General features: G+C 46.8%; 1 protein-coding gene across 1 annotated transcript in view; it reads right to left on the bottom strand.

Moving 5' to 3' along the window:
* The window catches only part of LOC126523738 (protein O-mannosyl-transferase TMTC1-like), a 111607-nt gene that overhangs the window by 4890 nt on the left and 86201 nt on the right, over positions 1–20516 (bottom strand). Inside the window, exons 7-15 of the mRNA XM_072288872.1 lie at positions 14972–15173; positions 14164–14339; positions 6677–6844; positions 6411–6524; positions 6034–6177; positions 4738–4949; positions 3255–3390; positions 1624–1768; positions 537–674 (exon numbers count right to left, since the gene is read on the bottom strand). Coding sequence (XP_072144973.1) covers positions 537–674; positions 1624–1768; positions 3255–3390; positions 4738–4949; positions 6034–6177; positions 6411–6524; positions 6677–6844; positions 14164–14339; positions 14972–15173 — 1435 coding nt within the window. The remainder of the gene's footprint in view (positions 1–536; positions 675–1623; positions 1769–3254; positions 3391–4737; positions 4950–6033; positions 6178–6410; positions 6525–6676; positions 6845–14163; positions 14340–14971; positions 15174–20516) is intronic.

Here is a 20516-nt window from a genome sequence, read left to right as displayed (position 1 = left end):
CGAACCGTAAAACGTTCGCATGTGATCGCAGTCAATGCATCTGACCTCGAATTGAAAGGTGTATTGCAAACTTTGCCGCACAGAGAAGAAGCCGAACTCTGTATAACAATGGTTGGGAAGAATTTTGAATTTTTCGCAAAATAAATATTCCGAAAGCTTTTGTTGTCGGCGGCGCCAGTTGCTGTAATAAAAACGCGAGTGCGCCTGCGAGATTTCTTTCACAAGTGACAGACACCTCAAAGGTGAATTATGATAGCCTTAAATATTTCTTATTTGTATGCTAAAAGTGAAAAAAAAACGCTTTGTAGTGATTGTTGGATTATAAATTAAGCTGCTCTATAGAACTCCTGTAAAAGAATGCAACGAAACAACCATTGCTATATGTCCATGACCATACCCAGAAAAAAAAGAAAGAACAGTAGCACTTTTAGCCCTATACACGCTACGAAGACACTCACTGTGGTGCAATAGTGCCTTACTTGTTCTGCTTTAAAATAACAATTGTGTCAAGTACTTCATGACTAGGTGAAAAGTACCTCGACTGTGCGGTTGATGTGGTTGTACAAAAGCGCAGCCGCGTGCAAGGCCGCTCTGTCAGTGCTGTTATTCTCGATGACGTCTACAAGAAGCTCTTCGGCCACTCGGAAGCTTCGGAGGCGAATCAGGAGCTGAGCCTGAAAATGAAGGTATAATAAAAACATAGGGAATTCAGCTGTCTGTGCTGAATTCCTGATTCAGAACGTAAAACGTTTAGCACGCCAAAATCATCCCTGACCTAACATGGTCGTTTACACACTTTTCGACAATTTCTTAAGGAAAATTACGCCTAAATAGTTAGTGTTGGCCGGTACGTCCTTAGAAGCCCTCATTATGCGTCTCAAAATACCCTCCTCTTAAATACAAAAATGTGTTTGCGTAGCCTTGAAGAATGGGAAGGTATGCCGTTTCGTGAAGTCGGTGGTCCAACCGGAATTTCCCTGCTATGCTCTATTGATGTACAAATATGTTATTCCGAAAGTATAAGACGAAAAACAAATTTCGCCCACAAGTACACAGAAGTGACCAGCATTCGCCTGGTTTATCACACGAAATGCCTTTAGGTTTTAAAAACACATGACTTCACATTAAAATGGTACTTACAAACATAAACTCTCAAATACGTAATCTTGGCGCCGTAACCATTAACACCAAAAGTCAAAAGCTACATTGGATGTCGGCTTATGATTCTGCAAGTTCGCGCAGCGTTTCCGACTGTCCTATGATTCCCGACTTCACAACAAAAATATTGATTCAGCAATTTCCTGATGCAATACGTAGCAATGTAAGCCTTGAGTACATGCAATCACTGCAACTTTTCAGTATTTATTGTTGAACTATTGATTGAAAACATCTAGATTTTATGTTTCAGTAGTCGATCTTACTTAGGCTACATTTATGAAATAAAAGTAACAAGATATACTTCTGGACTGAACTTTTTTTTCATTTCCAACGTTTATTTTTTTCAAAAGTAAGCAGTAAAAAGCATGAAAAAGCTCCATCTTTCTAAATAAGCTAGTAATGGCAATCAGGTACGAATTAAATTTTATTGATCAATGAAACTATCTGCTTGCTGCGGGCACTCACATGATGAACGTTGCTGTCGCGGTGTTCGGGAAAGAGCCGATTAATTTCTTCGAAGAGCTGCCTTGCTTCGTCCAGGCGACCAGCACTGACGTAGAAGACGGCGAGGTTGTCCATCACCTGAGGGTCTGGCTCAACTGCAAGGGCTCTGTTCACAAAAATAGACAAATAAATAAAAGGAATTGTCGAACTGAGAGGAAGACTTTGAGGTTGCACGCGGTGAGTTATTTCCCGGAGGGGGATCTTTGTCGCGATAAGAAAAGCGACGCACATGTCTTTTTGTAACTGCTTCTGATGGCTACTCAAAATTGTTCAAGTGTCACCATCCGATTTAATGCGCATCACCTTTGATTAAATTACGAAGAAAGAAAAAAAAGAGACTACTGGGAAGAAACATTGTTACACGGGTGTATAGCAGTCAGTGAATTATAACTTAAACGGTATTCACATGACGGACATTGCTCCAAGCTCCGCGTGACGTCACATGACGAAGGAGTCCCTTCCGAAGCTCCTTCATTCATGCGGGCAGCGCTGATGTCAAAGGGAGGTCAGCCTTATACAGATGACAAATTCAGATGTCGCACACGTTCGTGCACGTGCATTGTGACGCTGCCGTACGGGGGAAACCACCACTATTCGAGAGAAAATATATACACTAGTGGCCAATACCTCCAGTCAACACGCAGTTTTGATAGCTTTTTTTGTATGGTACCTGCATGCAGGCGCCTAATCTGTCAGTGGGTGCAGCTCGTCGATTTCCGAGTTCTGTGGCTTTCGAACGAGGCGTTGCGTGCTCGCTTCATGGCCCGGCCGGCCGGCCATCACGGCATACACGGAGTGCCGAACGAAGTCAATGGCGCCAAGTGTGGCTGACATGAAAACTAATCGTTAAGTCTGCGACGCCCTACGCTGGAGCAGTTTGTAGTGGCCGAGCGAAAAGTCAGACGGCGCTGATGCATCGCGTAAGTTGTTGCGTCTCGCAATAGCATGACGTGCGCGTCACGTGGTGAACGTATACTGAATAAAACCGCCAGATTTTTCGGCCTTTTAAAGAGCCAGTAGTTTGTGTCAGGACTTGTGCGTGGTCTTTGCTCCACGTGGCTAGGCTTCGAAACATTAGGTAAAGCCCTGAAATAAAAAAAAAAGGAGGCGGTCACTGCATCTATTTGCTAATTCCGAAAACCCATCATTTGGTAGTTGCACTTTACGGCAAGGACTGATGTTATAATTTGAGAAACTTAAAACTAAATGGAAAAGTTCCAAAACTAAATTTAAATTAAACCATCTACAACCGGTAATCCCACGTGCCAACGTAGCAGCGACCGCAATTAAGAATTTTGGTGGAATATCAGTTAGAGACCATAAGGGGGCCGTGACCTTCGTGTTGGCAGTCTGACAAGTGCCAGATCAGCAACATCGATTTGCTGGTCCTTTTGCCCAATCACCTTGCTTTACAGGTTACAAGTGACAATAATACTAGGACACAATATTCTCACACCTATCTAACGACGTATGAAAAATAAGAACCGCCTGCCTTAATTTCCACTCGAATAAAAACACACAGATGTTCTTCACCCAACGCTTATTTCAAGCCTGTGGATTAAGGAAGGTCGAATCGTAATCGTGTAGAATACCTCTTGTAGAGACTCTCGGCCTGCATGTTGAGGTTCATGCTCCGAAGGCTTCTAGCTGCGTTAAGGAGGGCCACGGTGTGATTTTGCTGGAGGTCGAGAGCTTTCTGGTACTGTGTCATAGCTTCTGCCGCGCGCCCTGTTCAGGAAAGACAATAAGGTCAGCCAAGCAAACGTAAGGGTAAATTCAATATTCCATCTAAGAGCCTAAATTAGTTTAGGTGATTTGTAGTCAAGCGAATGCATGCCATGTGAGCCCTCTCCTGGAGCTTCAAATTTCGAACATTTTGAAAGTGTTATTTTTACATCATCAATTATCCCCGAGGACACGCAAGCCCAGAAAGTAACGTCATAAACCTATGATACCCAACGTATCATTTTGGCTACAGAGAGTCTGACGCATCGAAATTCTGACTTATGTGCGTTCAAAACATAGATCGAATTTATTGATAGGACAGACAGAGAGGTCGACATGAACTAGTGCGCTATAGTTTGTTACTCAGCACTAGGAAAGAGGGAAGGGGAGTGAAAGTACTGGAATGGATGATGATTATAAGACACGTGGTGAGTGCTCTTGTACATTAGTCGGTGGCCCTAGCAGAACCACTTGTCTAGCTTGGTGTCCTGCAGAAACTTCAACAGTGCTTGAGTTGACCGCGTTGAAGTTACAGTGTCAGGCCACGGACCGAGAGTAGCTGCCTCCGACAGTAGTTGCATGCCATAACTGGCTAGGGACATCCTCCGCTCCAACTTACACGCTGCGCAATCACACAATATGTGTTACAGAGTTTCAGGCGCCTGACAGTGTTCACAATCAGGGCTGTTCGACTGGCCGATGAGGTGTGCGTAGCTGCGGGTGAAAGCAACGCCCAACCGAACGCCTGCTTCGCGCAGCCTTAGGGGGCAAACAGAATTTACCGTCTTGGTCGATGGTACGTAGCCGTGTGCGGATGTTGTGAGCGTGGGTTCTGTATGAATTTGTGAGGTTTTGCATGAGTTTCTCGATCGTTAAGTTAGTGTCGCGTCGCAAGTAGGCAATCCGTACTCCACCAGAAAAGGGAATGCCGATCTTGCCTCACTTTCAGAGTTCATTTCCAATCCCAACACAATGACCATGTAACCCATTGCAATGTGATCAAGCTGATAGTATATATACAGCCTCTCATATACACTGAAGTAGATTTCCAGCTTTGCACAGGGCCAAAAAGACAATTAAAATTTTGATTTGCGGTCCTGACACGGTTTGCTTAAATAACACTTCGCTATTTCTCTATTAGAACAACTGTTATGTCCATGGCCAGAAAAGTGATAGACAAATTTTTCTGCGTTTCCATGCTGCGTGGGACTGCTTCGACTTTACGGGTTGAATCTTGACGCACACAACACATGGCTGCATCAGGGACGACATGCCATTGTGAAACCCCAAATATGGAGCTCGAATGTCGAAGCCATAGAAACGACGCTGCATTCATAGAATCGCGCTCACCGTGTGACTGAAGGAACGTTCCATAGTTGTTGCGCGCATCCGCATTTCGGTCGTCACTCGTCAGCGCCATCTGGTGCAGCCTCTCTGCTTCAGCGGGGTCTCCCCTTTCGGCGGCCAGCGCTGCTAGGGACGAGTAGGCCTCGCAGAAATCGGGCTCCAGCTCTACCGCACGCTCCAGCAGAGTCCGGGCAACCTCCTTTTGGCCTTGCTTGCTGCGCGTGAAAATCGAAGGGGAATATTTGTGCACTGCAAAGCGAACGCTTACTCTGGCATAGATGTGCTTTCTAACTCAATTTAGGACGTCAATGCATGGCGGCAAGTAAATAGCACAGGCAAACGCATTAAAAAAACGTGTTTTGGAATTGGTACTCGAACAGTACGACCCAATGTCTATGCCCTAACTCTATGCAATATAAACACATGCATAAATACAAGCATTTTTCTTTATTTTCACAATTTCGCAACCCCTGTAGTAATATTTCCCTTCGGAGAATGTGATTAATTTGCATAAAAGAAGTAGGTAATTAAATAAATAAATAAATACTGGAATAGAATTAATAACCGCCATAGATTCTTCTGCGTGATGCTCTATTTCGGCGTCTATCCGAATAAGAGTTATTTACATGCTTAACACCCAGTAAACTTGGCGCATTCGGGATACCTGGAAAATGGAAGGCTAGAGAACGAAAAGGTACTGCATTACACTGAGCATGTCTGGACAAGGCAAGCATTTCTACACTTAAAGGTACGTTTAAAACGGTTTTGAAAATATTGTTCAGAAGGAATACGCCAGGGCTTTCGGAGAAACCATAGGCTACGACGTCATGTAGTCCAGTGTCAGCGTGCTTCGGTTGCAATGCTGCAAAATTAATTTCTTAGGAGCAGTTGGTAATCATGATTCGCAAGTTTTCTTCTTTTCTCTACGAACACTAAAAAAATGCGCTTGTGCCAATAACTATGCCCGTGAACTGAGTTGTTCAAAAAGATGTTGACTCAGCTGCGAGTCCACCATAGATCATCCGATGGCAAATGCATTAGTTTGTCTGTGGGGTTTATCACTAAAAAGCTCTCAACCTTTAAAGATTCCTAGATATAGGTGAAAATTTGATCAATTGACAGTTGGTTTCCGTAAATCTACACCTGCGGACAAATTTCTAGAGTTAGCACCACTGGCACCAACGCACTTTTATTCGTCTGCGATGTCCCTACTCCTAAACCTGGCGCTCTCTACTACTTGGTTATCATAAACTTACTCCTTGAGTGCTTCACGCACAGAAAAAGCAAAGTAATGCATACCTGTAGATATTGGCGAGGTTAAAATGAGCCCCTGGATGATTTGGATTGACGCGCAAGGCGTACCGGAAGTGATGTTCCGACTCTTCCGTCGACGTCAGCACAGTGCCCAAGTTATTGTGCGCGCTGGCATGCTCTGGCCACAACCTGAGCAAAGAGGCAGCAACAGTTCTAAACGTGAGGCAGGGTATTAAACTTTTACAGGGAACTTTTTTGCAGCATACTTGTAGTAAGACCCCAGCTAGCCACATTTTCAGTCTTAGCAGTACGTTGCGCAGCCGAAGCGGAATAAGTGTTAATCATAAAACAGAAGCAGCGCATGAGGATAAGTACTTCACATTTGGTAGATCGCGGAAAAAAAAAAAAACGTTATGCCTTACTCGATCGCCAGCCTGTAGTGCTTGACGGCCAGGTCAGAGTTGCCGATGTCCTTCTGCAGATTAGCGTAGTTGTAATGCATCTTTGCGTTACCTGGAAGGTCCCTGATGCCTGATCTGGAAGAAAGAGTATTCACGTATTTTTAATCTAACGAAAGATTATTCTGGTCGAGAGCATTGAAACAAAGCGCAGCTCTTGTTGATATTTTATTTAGAAACTCGGAATTTGAAGGAATTCGAAGGAGCCCAAATAACATGCTTGAACTCACTCGAACAGGGCTTCTCTAGAGGCCCACACGCCGTTCCTTCTCCAAGTACGGGCAGCAAAGAGCAGCACTAGAATGAAGCAGGAGCTCGCGGTGCACCACCTGATCGCTCGAGAGCACCGCGAGTGGAGGCGGCACAATCCTTCGGCCACGAGCAGTGTAACTCCGATGCTGCAATCGAGGGCGCGAGAAGGCAGAGAGAGAAGGAGTGGGTATCGTGGAACAGTGAACCTGCAAGCTCGAAATCATTCTAGCAACGAATGCAAGGCAACACTGCCGTCAAGTGTAGACGAAAGTTTGCAATTTAGAAGCCATGGTCCTCAAGGACGGGGAGAGAGAGAGAGAGAGAGAGAGGGCTTTACTTCCACACCCCGAAATATCGTATATAGATGTAACTGTCGTAAGGGAAACGGCCACAGCGGACACGGCTATTTCTGAATCTAGAGCTGTGCAGACAGTTCTGTTTAAAACCACATTTCGAAATAACACTGTGGTAAGGGAAATGCTCCAGCCGAACAATTATTTAGAAACCCGCCGAAAGCTCGGTCAGCTACGAGGAAGAACGTAATTACAGTTGTGTAGTTTCAAAATTAACTACTGCGCTTTTACTTTCACTATGGGGAACGACGTATACTGGAGGAATCCAGATTCGTGTTCTTTAACTCTGGTTATTTAGCACGAACCTAACGCACGTTACACGAGCGTTCTGGCATTCTGCCCCCATCTGAATGCGGCTGCCGCGGCCGGGACCGAACCCATGACCTCGTTCTCCGAGCGTGATGTCATGGCCACTTAGCTACCGCGGTGTGTCAATGAAGTAACCTGTGTCAATGAAGTAATGCGACAATATTTCTCGTTTTCAGCTGCGGCGCTCGGAAAGAAACCGCAGTGCGCTCGCAATTCAGTGGCAGCATATGGATTGCGCCGCAGCTCATCGCAGTTTGATTCTACAATGTGGGCAGACAGTCACGTGGTCCGTCTTCGTATGGTTTTAAGCCTTTAATTCCCAAAAGACAGTTCGAAATGAAAAGAAATTGGAACAATTTGTTCACCATGATTTCTGACCATGGCGAGTACCTTTGCGCAAAATAAAACATTTAGATTTTATTCTAGATATAACTTTGGCACGTGGCAAAACCGCGATCTTTTCACGAGGCACGCTCTTACGGGAGACTCCGGATTTATTTTGATCACGTGGGCGTCCTTAACGTGCGCATGAATCACGCTACACGAACAATTTCGCATTGCGCCTACACCGAGAGAGAGAGAAAAAAGCAAAGGAAAGACAGGAATGTTAACCAAAGATTATCTCCGGTTGGCTACTCTGCACTGGGGGAGAGGCAAGCGATGCGATAGGTGAGAGAAAAGGATAAAAAAATTAAAAAAGAAAAAAATTTAGAAAACCTACACCGACACGCGCGATACAAGATGCGACCGCCACGGCCAGGATAGAACAAGCGATCACGCGCATAACAGCGCAACGCGGCAGCCAGCTAGCTACAGCAGTGGATTCATACAGTAGTAATATTCTCACAATTTAATTCACGACTGAAAACTTCTCAGCGTATTTAAAACGCTAGTAAAGTCTGTGTGCTATTTTCGCCATGCCCAAATCAGAATAGGGAGGTTTCGAAACAGCGTGTCCTTAAATACGTCAGGCATTACAGGGTTGAAAATCGTGTAGATTTAAAGTGAAGTCATTTTGTCTAAATGACGTCACTAGAAAACTCGCTGGCGTGTCTGCGTCGTCAGCATCGTACCCATCAACTATATGTTACGCCATTTACGCGCCGAAATGTAAGAATTATGGATTGTTCAGAGTAAGCAAATCCCGTATACACTGAACAGCCCGTTTTAGCTCTAGGGCAATGCAAAAAAAAAAAAAATCGTGTTCGCTTTCTCTAACAAAGGCACCATATACCATTGTTCTCAATGGACAATGGATTCCTAGCAACGCCGCGTTGTGTGTGGCAATTATTATTACAATCATCAATATTGGCACGAAGTCAGCTCGAGAGAGCGTAAGTAGGTTTTGTTGTTTTTTGCCTCCTTGATGATGTTATTTGCTCTGCTGAGCGAGGAGTATCGTTGTAGAGCCAGATAATTGCGTTAGAATCAAGGAGGCAGCCTCTATGACTATAACTTTCTTTTTTTAACTTTTCCTGTGTCCAGACACCTTAACTAACCAAACGACCAACCAGCCAACCAACCAACCGAATATTGCATTATAAATGTACGAATGAAAAAATAAAACGAGACGACACGTGAAACGCATTAGGACAAGCAACAAATTGTTGCGAAAGTAGAACAACTCGACGATAAAAGACGCCCTCGCATTGTTCGTGAATAAACGGCAACAGTTAATGAATGAGCGAAGCCGTGGGTGATTTTTCATGCCAAGTAACAAGAAGAAACACAGGCGAGAACATTACACAACGGCGGAGAAGTAAGCGCTTACACCGTTGTGTGCCACAGAATAGCGCCTTCACGCAGAAACAACGCACATGGTGAAGGAAATAACAGAAATAATTTTCGAGGAAAACAACAGGCCCGTTAGAAACGAAGCCTGACGGGCCATGGTTTGAGACAGGAAACGACCAGCCACGTAGAGAACAAAGTACAGTCGAAACTTCCTATAGGAGAGAAAAAAAAATAAGGTATGATGGGCTATTGAATCCGCAATCCGGATAACTTATTGCCGAGAGTACGCAACACATTGAGAAACGCTGGCACCGGTCGTTTGAAAATATCAAAACGACGGTACCGAATGACCACTGCGGCAATTTACTGCAGCAGCGTTGCAATTATGTGAGGATGCGCCCCGCGTAGAAGCGAATTTATTTTTCGCACCTTATAGAGGAAACGTAACAAGCGCGAGAAATAGTGGCTTGCGAAATGGCCATTCCCGTACGCGTTGTCATGGAAAGAGGTGCTTTATCAAGCGATTTGGTACGTTTGCACATACATTACTTGGCGGCAATTCATGCCGTACACAAACACAGTAAATATACAGAAAGACAAAGTACGTAGTTACATAGGGCGTGCCTGTCCGAATGCGTAAATATGAACTCTTATAAATAACGTTGGGCGCCTTGCACACTATGTAAAATACCAGAAGTTCACGGGATGCTAGTGTGGGTGTCCGCAGACGACAACTAACGCATTTGTAAAGAAAGCCCTAAAACTCAAGAACAACTTGTTCTTGGGCAAGTTGGTTGATACTTACTGGTGCCGCACTCTTGGAAAAAAAATGTAAGAAAAGTAGTAAGGGGTGCAGTTACTCCTTTTACCCCCTTTACTACCTTTTCCCTGGCTCTTTACAAGTTTTGATAATTCATTCTTGGTCACTGCTGCCTTTGCTAAGAGCACACACTGTATTTTACAGATGAGTTACTACTAGGTAATACCACGGGTTACCCGTTGCGTAATATGCTATGTAGTGGCGGTCATCATGCGATTTCTAGACGAAGTGTAGTTTGCGTTATTAGGTTCGATAAAGAGTTATGTGCTTCCTTGTGGAGGAGACTGTACGGCACACAAGTATGGTTAATAAATTTGTTTATTTACCGAAATACATGTGTACCCACTGGTACAAAGCCTCCTAAAGGTTATGGCTAAACAGGGTGTTTCTACGAAGGGTTTTACTAGCATTTAAATATAGCCGTTTTGAAGTAACAGAATGGTTCCTTCAGAGGCATGCCCTGAGCGGTGGCAACCGTGTGGTGACGCGTAATGCGAGAACAATTAGTCGCTAATTAAAAGAATTGCATTTACTAACCTTTTAACTTTTGATTCCATCGAGATCGGCCATTTCAAGCGAGCTATCCGTACAAGCCGCATCATGTTTGAGATCTCGAAATATGGTATTACCTGCGGAACTGAGGCACAACGAAATTCGGCTATCCGAGCGTGCGAAACCAAAACCGGGAAGCATAAGTGCACGCCTAGGCGCTCCCCTCGAAATGACGTACTGTCTACGTCACCAGTGCGCTGAGCTGCCAACGCAGTGAGACGGCGAAGACCAGAGACCCGGAGGAGGAGGAGGAGGAAAAACTTTATTTGCTCTAATTGGTTAGAAATTTGCGGAGGCAGATGCGGTCGGCCGTCTTCACGGTCTTCTTCCCCATCTGCGCAGGGTCGACGCCCCTATTCCAGGGCACCACTGAGGGTGGCTACTCGGCGAGCGTGCCTTACTAGTCCATGCTGGACTTTCGGGTCGCTGCTGGAGAGCACCCTCTCCCACTGCTCCGCACTCGGGTCTTTTATTTGAAGGAATTGTTGATTCTGAACGCATTCCCATGTAATGTGATATAAGGTGGGCTTGGCGCCGCACCAGGGGCAAATGTCTGTATACTGGGTGGGAAACATCTTGCTTAGTGTGTTTAGGTTTGGATATGTTCCTGTTTGCAGCCTCCTCCAAGAGGTTGCTTCATGCTGATTTAGGCTGTTGTGGGGTGGAGGGTATTTGATTCGGACCCCCTTATAGTAATTCAAAATGTCTGAGTAGCTTGGGTTGACTGGTATGGGTTCCTCAGGGTCGGTGCATGTGGCCGCTCTGTTTGTGTGCTCTCGAGCTGCCTTGTCCGCCCTTAGGTTCCCTTCTATTCCAGCGTGTCCCGGTACCCAGAAAATTGTATACCTGACTTTGTTGTTAGCCCTGCAGGAGCGGAGGATGTGAAGCGCTCTGCGTCCTATTCTGCCGTTCATGTAATTCCGACACGTAGTTTGCGAGTCGGTGAGTATTGTTAAAGACCTTTCGGATCGGTAGCCCTCCACTGCCGCTAGAGCTACGGCTATTTCCTCAGCTTCCGTTACCGAGCAGTCCTTCATTGACGCGCTGCTGATCTCTTTGTAGTCCTGGCTTATTACTATCGCAGCTGTCTTTACTATGTTTGTGCCTCTTTGCTTGGCGTATACTGCAGCATCTGTGAATACTGTTGTGTTTTTTGTGGCCAGGTACTTTTCGACGTATTTCGCCCTTGCGTCCCTTCGCGCCGTGTGGAGGTTTGGGTCCATGTTTTTGGGTAGGGGGCTGACAGTGTATGTTTTCCGATATTCATCAGGAATCCCCTCCGTTCTTTGGGTTTCTTTGATTGATTCCGCGAAGCCTAGCCTTATTAGCAGTTCCCTTCCCGTTTTGGTCTGCTGGAGTCTCATGAGCTGTGCGATACTTTGGGCTTCTTTTAGTTCTTCGAAGGTGTTGCTTAAACCAAGTGCCATTAGTTTCTCTGTCGATGTATTGTTCGGCAACGCACTGGTGGCTTGCCGCTCATCAGGTGTGGTGAAACTAGTTGTAGTCAAAAATAGTAGTAGGTGTTACCCAAATTGAAACTAAATTTATTACAGTAGTCCAGTATACTCTACGCGACAATGTAGAGGCATCACGCTGCTAAGTACGAGGTCGCGGGATCAAACCCCGGCCGTGGGGACCACATTTCCATTGGGGCGAAATGCAAAAACGCCCGTATACCATACATTGGGTGCACGTTAAACAGCACCAGGAGGTCGAAATTAATTCTCAGTCCCCCCCCCCCCCCCCCCCCCTACGACGTGCCTCACGATCAGATCGTGGTTCTGGCAAGTAAAACCCGAGAATTTAATTAGGAATATTTAAAATGTGGAATAATCTAGCATGACGCACCCAGAAATTGCAGTCACCGTACGTAGCGTACCGTACCGTAGCGTACGTAGCCTACCGTACCAGTGTACCGTACGCGTTCTTTGAAACTTTTTTTATGCACATGTACCCGGACAATTCGTCTGCTGCAGATGCGAGCCCTATTTTTCTTATTCGACTCGCATTATAATTCGATAATGTACTGTTCAAATAAGTCGAATATTTGTTCTGTTAGAATAATGCAAGGGTCAACCACATTTATTCCTGTCTGCACTGGGAAAGACCGACGGAGGTGCAGGCTCTACCAGATAGGCTGCAAGCAAACCGCAGTCTTTGCGTAGACGAACCAGTTCTGGCGTGAACGCCTGAAGGGCGTCAGTTCTGTACTGTACCTTCTCTAGTCGTTAAGTAAGCATGCTTCGCCTTGGTAGCCCACGAACTTGATTCCTCGATTTAGGTAAATCAAGTTAGCATTCCGTGGTCTAACAATATCACGATTTAAATATCGGGCAGTTTTATCCGAAGCGTTCAGCATTAAAATGGACAGCGTGGGTTATCACTAGCCTGGAGCTTATCACAACACATTTTGAGGATACCTGATGGCGACAGTTCGGTGCGACAAAGCACGCGAGAGAACAGGTGCGTCACAACAGAAACACTGCCCTGGCAGCTATCAAGCGCCTCATAACAGTGATTCGATGACGAGCGCCGCCAAGGCTGGCGTTGCAGGAGTCGCGCCTCAATGGCGAACGAGACGAGACTAAAGGAACACTCTCAGCGTTTTGTAGCGTCAAGTGACTGGTCGTTCGCGCTCTGACCACTGCGTGCACTACGACGTGACATTCGGGCCGCTGCTCTGTAGCAACGCTAGTGTTTGCGCACGATGCTGCTGCCGGCAGAGGGAGCCACAACGCTACACTGGCTCAAAGTGAATGGAGCGGGCCATGAGGATGCGCCCACGTGGTCTTCTTAGCGTTAGCAGCAAAGCGCGCTGCGCGTCTCTGGCGTCTGTGGGGACACTTGTATATTTCCACGCGCGTGCCGTGCACGCGGGTGGATATCATATCAACACGAGGGCTGAAACAACGGCGACGGAGCGCATGCGCCTTAGAGGTCCGTAAAATTGCTATCGCAATTAGGTACATTACAATATTGCTCGCATCATCTGTTGTGCACGAGGGAGCTATGACGGTATAATGCGTGCTGAAGTATGATATGCACTATTGCGCACTCGTCGTCAACTGTAAGCGCCACGCTGCAGATAAGTTACTCGCTCGCCCCGGGCTGCAGGGCCAGGGTTCGATTCCTCGCAAGCGACGAAAATTTTTTAATTGCTTCTCTACGCGGTCATTGTATCGAGGCTAGCGAAATAGCCAGACTAAAGTGGGTGGGAGTAGGCAAAGAATGTTATCGCCGTCAAGGTGCCTGCAGTGCAGCAGTATTGCATTTAGCTATTTCGACGAACGTTACGCTCTAGTACAAGCCTCTCGTGACGTGCTGTTACGCAGTTCCATTACTGCCATTTTCATGGTACTGGATGCTCTAAATTTTCTGCGCCTCTCATTTGCAAGCTTTTCAAAACAGCAAGCGTGGAGTTCTTAACAGCATTATCTATTCGAGATGACGCAGTTGAGCCCCTCGTTGTCAGGCGGACTCCACGCACGCACTATCATTCACCTCTTTTAGAAATTATAAGTGTTACATATCCGGTTCGGTATACAACGGTGGTTCCGCACGATTGTTGATATTCAATTTGACTCGGAAGTTTCGCTGTGGGAACAACCTTTTCTCATCTGTAAATGCCGAAATACAAGCAACCCTTGTCCTTTGCGCGGCCCTCATTCATTCTTGTTCAGATCGAAGGGTTCCATACCTGGGAATGTAGAGAACTCTCTCGGCGACAACGAAGCCGACTGTCACAAAGAGGTTGGACGCCGGAAGGAAAGGCAGCACAGTAAGAAGCAGTGCCACTAGTAGTCCCGAAGAAGGCTCTTGCAGTTCCTCGGGAGTTCTGTAGCAGCAGCACTGCTGTCTTGATCCACCGGCAGTCTTCATGAAAAGTATAAGGTGATACCCGGTCGTTGACAGCGGCTCTCCCAATTTCCCGTTTTATTGCTGACCTCAAGATCCCCAAAATGTACCCGACTGATGCTAATTGCGCATTCAGACAGGCACACAAAGCATGTTAACGCGCTCACGCCCACACAAGCACACAGACATGAACGCAAACATGCGCGCACACACACACACACACACGTTCGTATTCCCAGATGCAGAGGTAATGAACCCCATTCCAATTAAGCTACTAAATCGTAAGCGAGCAAACATGTCGCAATTCTTCCTACTTTAGCACATTTTCATTTTGACTTTCTACTTTAGTTTCTGCTATAACATATTACGGTTAACTTGTCTGTCGAAAAACCCAGTGGTAGTTCGATTAGTCTGAAGTATAAAGCTTAAGTCACGGTGTTTTTCTACTTTGCTCACTATATCACTGCCACAAAATTATAATTTTTGAGCATCAGAATATGGAGCAATGTTTAGGCGCCGCGTGACCTGAGAGGCAGTATGACAGATACACAAAACGTGCCACCTCAGCACCTAAAGGAGATGGAGATGCGACGATCAGTTATTTTCTAAATCATGCAGGAAGGAACACATGAAGCGTAATTATAACTCACGCTGCCTTTCTGTTGCGATGAAATTAAGGCCCGCCATGCGAGAACCGCTAGCAAAAGAAGTATCGCCAGTGTTGCCAGATTCCTTGGATCAAACGGTGACGTCACGAGAGGTATGCTGCCCATCTGCCAATCGTAAGACAGGGTGCGTGGACACAAGACGAGCCAGGCGTTGAAGGCGCACAGGTAGCCACAAGTCAGCAGCCTGTCATTAAGGGAAAAAGAGAGAGAAAAGATTAATAATACAAAATGTAGAGAGTTCATTAGGAGAAAATTAACAGTGGCAGTCAGCAGGCTCTCTAGCTGTCCTTTTACCCGATGAAAATGACGGCACAGGTTTTCGCGCAGCTTTCTTGTGGTTCAGCAGTGGTGCATCAGCTTTCAGCTATCTCTTCGCAGGGCATTTAAAACATGCTTATTCTCATTCAACGCTTCATAAACTCTTGTTCAGATGGTATTTACATCGCCCAACTTATCGAAGACAGCCTACAATTTTTATTGTGTATTTTTTTATTCAACTAATTTTGTTCTATATAACGTGCGCAGGAATACTTGCTTCACCATAACTTTATTCGTGAATCACAACTTTTATAAGATTCAGCATTTCCCATAGCTAGGACCTTCAAAGTTCTGCACAATAATTTTCCTTCTTTGCGTCATTTATTATGATCTCATTAATGCGGTTTCTGTGCGACACTTTTTCTAGTGATTGTATTTGTTGTGAAAGCTGCTGCTCATTAGACCGAACTTAATATTGATATAACGAGAAACGATTTCATCGGTTTCGCTTTGAGAACTTAAGCTGAATGGTAGTACATCTTATAGTTTTGTTCCATATTTTAAAGCCACAAAGCGACTATTTTGTAACTGCAAATAAAAACTTGCTCTGGAACAGTAAATTTCGACATAAATGCGTATAGGGCATCATAGCACGAAACATGCGAGCAATAATCTTCCTGACATACGCAAGCAGGATGAGTTTTCTATCGCAAAAGCACTGGCCTTTGGGAGTTACTATTTGATTAATGGAAGAACGAGAAAGGAGGCTCAAGTTTTTCTTTAGGAAAAAAAGTTTACACCACAAACATATGAATAGAACCCAATTTCAAAAACATAGTCATATTCTCTTTTCTTTTTACAGAGCATTTATCGCAAGCACCGTACTTTTTACACTAGCAATGAGCACACTGATTCACGTCGCGTTCACTGACCTGGTTTTAGAGGTGCAGAAGCTTGCACATACTGTAGAAAAATAAAGATACTTTCGAAGCCATTACAATTGATTGATTGATTGATTGATTGATTGATCGATTGATCGATTGATCGATCGATCATGTGTAATGATTGTTTATTACTTATTATACACATTTGTTACAAAATTTACTAAACATAATCAATCGATTGTGTCTAATAAATCTTGCAGCAATTATCGGCCTTCCTTTATGTGAAACATAAAGCGTAAATTTGTGTCTTTATTCAGGCTCTTTCAATGATTCAGTACGTTGAATTAGTAATTATTTAACAACGCCTCATCACAGTCTCAAGATCCAGCCCTCCTGACATGTAAGCTGTTCGAATGGGTCAATAAATTTCCTACTCAAGTGGTTCAAGGTCAAATAATTTATTAATACTGTAATGAAGAAAGGAAGAGAATGGCATACCGATCATCATCAAGAACAGAGGGCACGAGACCGGCGTTCGAACACCACCATCTTGCTCTCCGCGCTCACTGTTCCGAGCTACCGCCCGTTTGTTGGACTCGCTCAATAAACTTCCTTACATTTGGTGGATCGTGCTGGGTACGCACATCGTCGGCACCCTGGAACTCCGATCCCGCACGTTACACTCGACCATGCAAGCTGACGCAGCCCAACAGCCGCCACCTCTCCCGGCCGCCGTTTGTCCCGGCCCCGTTCGCCAGCGAGACCCCCCGGTATTTTCGGGTACGGAAGACCAGGACGTCGAGGACTGGCTGTCGTCCTACGAAAAAGTTAGTGGACCCAACAAGTGGGATGACGCTGCTAAGTTGAGTACCGCGAACTTTTACTTGGCTGGCGTAGCGAAGCTGTGGTATACGAACCACGAATCGGAATTTGAAAACTGGTCTGCTTTCAAGGAGGCAATATCTGCCGTTTTCGGTCGCCCTGCCGTGCGGAAGTTACGCGCCGAGCAACGGCTGCGCACACGGGCACAGGAACCGAATGAAACATTTACCGCCTATATTGAGGACGTACTCGATCTCTGCAGGCGCGCCGATGCCTCAATGAGCGAAAGTGCCAAAATACAGCACATCATGAAGGGCGTCGACGACGATGTCTTTCAGATGCTTCTTGCGAAGTCTCCTGGCACAGTGTCTGAAGTGGTAACTCTGTGCCACAGCTACGACGAGTTGAGAAGGCAGCGGGCTCTCACCCGACGTTCATCTCAGACGTACAATCAACCGCTCGCTGCACTGGACATCATGCCTGACCAGTCATACCTTATCGCACAAATGAAAGAATTTGTGCGTGAGGAGGTGGCCCGTCAGTTGTCTCTCCTGCCGTTTGCTCAGCGTCAGGAGCTCCCACAACAGCAGCAACTGCAGCGACCAATCCCGTTGGCTCCCGTGCTTCGACACGTCATTCAAGAGCAGATTTCCGAGGCCATGCCGGTGCCCATTCAGCAGCAACCTGTCGCCGCGCCTCTTAGTTACGCTGAGGTAGTAAAGCGGCAGCAGCTTCAACAGCCCTCACCACCCCATGGTGTGTCGTATGCTGCAGCCCCGATTCAGCCATCCGTGACATGGTCTGCTCCCATCGCTGCAAATCCCTGGCGAACGCGCGACAACCGGCCGATCTGTTTTGCGTGCGGTGGCCCTGGTCATATCGCCCGATTCTGCCGCCGTCGCGCGCCAGGATATTCAGACGCCCGTTCACCGAACTACATAGATCGTCCCCGCTCTCGTTATAAAGATCCGGGTCCCCAACCAAGCACGTCTTCACGTGACTATCCGCAACCCACGTCTCGTCGCTCACCTTCACCCCGTCGCCGCTCCTTGTCGCCCATGCGTCGTCGACCAGCCCCTGAAAATGAGGGAAACTAGCCTCCGCAGTTCGTGAGGCAAGAACTGCGCTGCCGAAATGCTCAAGTCCTCGAACTTTGCCGTCGAATATTGTCGAAGTTTTCGTAGAAGGCATCCGTGCATATGCTCTTGTCGATACCGGTGCTGCCGTTTCTGTTATAGACGCCACACTTTGCCGCAAGCTTCGGAAGGTGACCACGCCTCTTGAGATGATGCCCTTACGTACAGCGAATGGAGACCCTGTTCGGCCTATAGCTGCCTGCACTGCTCGACTTATTATAGCTAAAGAGCACTACATTGTCGAGCTTATCGTCCTTTCCTCTTGCTCGCACGACATTATACTTGGCTGGGACTTTCTATCGTATAATCACGCCGTTATTGATTGTGCCAGATCTGAACTTGAGCTCTTCCCCTTGTGTGACGAGTCCTACTACCCCGCTCATCAAGCCGCACACAAAATAGTCGTCACAGAAGACACAGAAATTCCGCCGACAGCAGCTGTTTTGCTCCCCGTATTCTGCAACAGCATATGTGATGAAGCTGCATTCTTTGAACCATCACGCCTTCTTCTAAATCGGAAGCCACTTCTTTTGCCTTATTCGACCCTCTCTATTTCGAATGGAACAAGCGCTCTCTGCCTCACAAATCCTCTTCCATATCCCATCAGACTGCTTAAAGGTGAATCCCTTGGATGCGTGCAACCCATTGATATCGGCCAAATTTTTTCCGTGCAGCAAGATTCAGCTCGACGCGACCTCGACGTCATCAGTGCTCTTACCCCTTCTGATGTTCCAGCTGCTGACCTATTCGATTCGTCGATCGCAGACGGACTGTCCCCATTTGAACGCTCTGCTCTTCTCCAGCTGCTCTACCAGTTCCGCGACTCCTTCGACGTTGCCCAACGTGCCCTTGGCCGAACTTCTACCATTGTTCACAACATCGACACCGGCTCCAACTCGCCAGTGCGACAACGCCCTTACCGCGTCTCCACCGCGGAACGTCAAGTTATTACCGACCAGGTTGACGATATGCTTAAACGCGACGTTATTCGCCCTTCACAAAGCCCGTGGGCATCCCCTGTGGTTCTCGTTAAAAAAAAGGATGGATCGATTCGCTTCTGCGTGGATTACCGGCGCCTAAACAAGGTCAGTCGAAAAGACGTGTACCCTTTACCCAGAATTGACGATGCCCTTGATTGCCTACAAGGTGCCGAGTTTTTTTCGTCGTTAGATTTGCGTTCCGGGTATTGGCAGGTACCTTTAGCAGAGGCCGACCGTTCAAAGACAGCCTTCGTCACGCCTGACGGTCTATATGAATTCAATGTCATGCCCTTCGGCCTCTGCAATGCGCCTGCCACCTTCGAACGCATGATGGACTCGGTTCTGCGGGGTTTGAAGTGGCACATGTGTCTCTGCTATCTCGACGACATTGTTGTCTTTGCGCCAGATTTCGCAACCCATCTCGAACGCCTCAACCATGTCCTGACGTGTCTGAAAACCGCTCAGCTGCAACTAAATCTCAAGAAGTGCCGTGTTGCTGCGTGAAAACTTACAATTCTTGGTCACGTTGTATCAAAGGATGGTGTGCTTCCGGACCCAGCTAAATTACGTGCCGTGACTGACTTCCCCAAACCGACGACTCTAAAGCAGTTACGAAGCTTCATAGGGTTATGTTCCTACTTTCGTCGGTTTGTGCGCAACTTCGCCTCTATAATTGCGCCTTTGACCCAACTACTAAGCAGCGCCTCCAATATCTCGTCATGGTCTTCTGAGTGTGACCAAGCCTTCTCCACCCTTCGCCGTCTCCTGACGTCACCACCTATACTGCGCCACTACGATCCTACGGCCGAAACTGAGGTGCACACAGACGCCAGCGGTGTCGGCCTCGGTGCTGTTCTCGCGCAACGAAAGCCTGGGTTCGCAGAGTATGTCGTCGCATACGACAGCAGAACGCTCACCAAGGCTGAATCAAACTATAGCGTCACCGAGAAAGAATGCTTGGCAATAGTCTGGGCGCTTGTCAAGTTCCGCCCTTACTTATATGGCCGCACGTTTGATGTAGTTACGGACCATCATGCATTATGTTGGTTGTCTTCGTTGAAGGATCCGTCAGGTCGCCTTGCCCGCTGGGCTCTTCGACTTCAAGAGTTTGACATCCGCGTTATATATCGTTCCGGACGCAAGCATGCCGATGCTGATGCACTGTCGCGGTCACCACTATCCACCGAAACTGCGTCCATATCCACTATAGCCCTTCCATTGTCAGCTCTTGACGTCGCCACCGTCTCCTCTGCACAGCGCCACGATCCCTGGATCGCTTCGCTTCTTGACGTTTTATCCGGGGCACCCACTCTTTCGACCACTCGAACTCTGCGACGCCAAGCTTCGCACTTCAGCATCCGTGATGGCCTCTTGTACCGGCGCAACTACTCGCCAGATGGTAGGAAGTGGCTGCTAGTTATCCCTCGAACGCTTCGCTCTACAATCT

This window comes from Dermacentor andersoni, chromosome 6, assembly GCF_023375885.2.
Source record: "Dermacentor andersoni chromosome 6, qqDerAnde1_hic_scaffold, whole genome shotgun sequence".
Taxonomy (NCBI): Eukaryota; Metazoa; Arthropoda; class Arachnida; order Ixodida; family Ixodidae; genus Dermacentor; species Dermacentor andersoni.
Note: the sequence above shows the minus strand (reverse complement) of the source record. Positions and strands in the feature narration are given on the sequence as shown.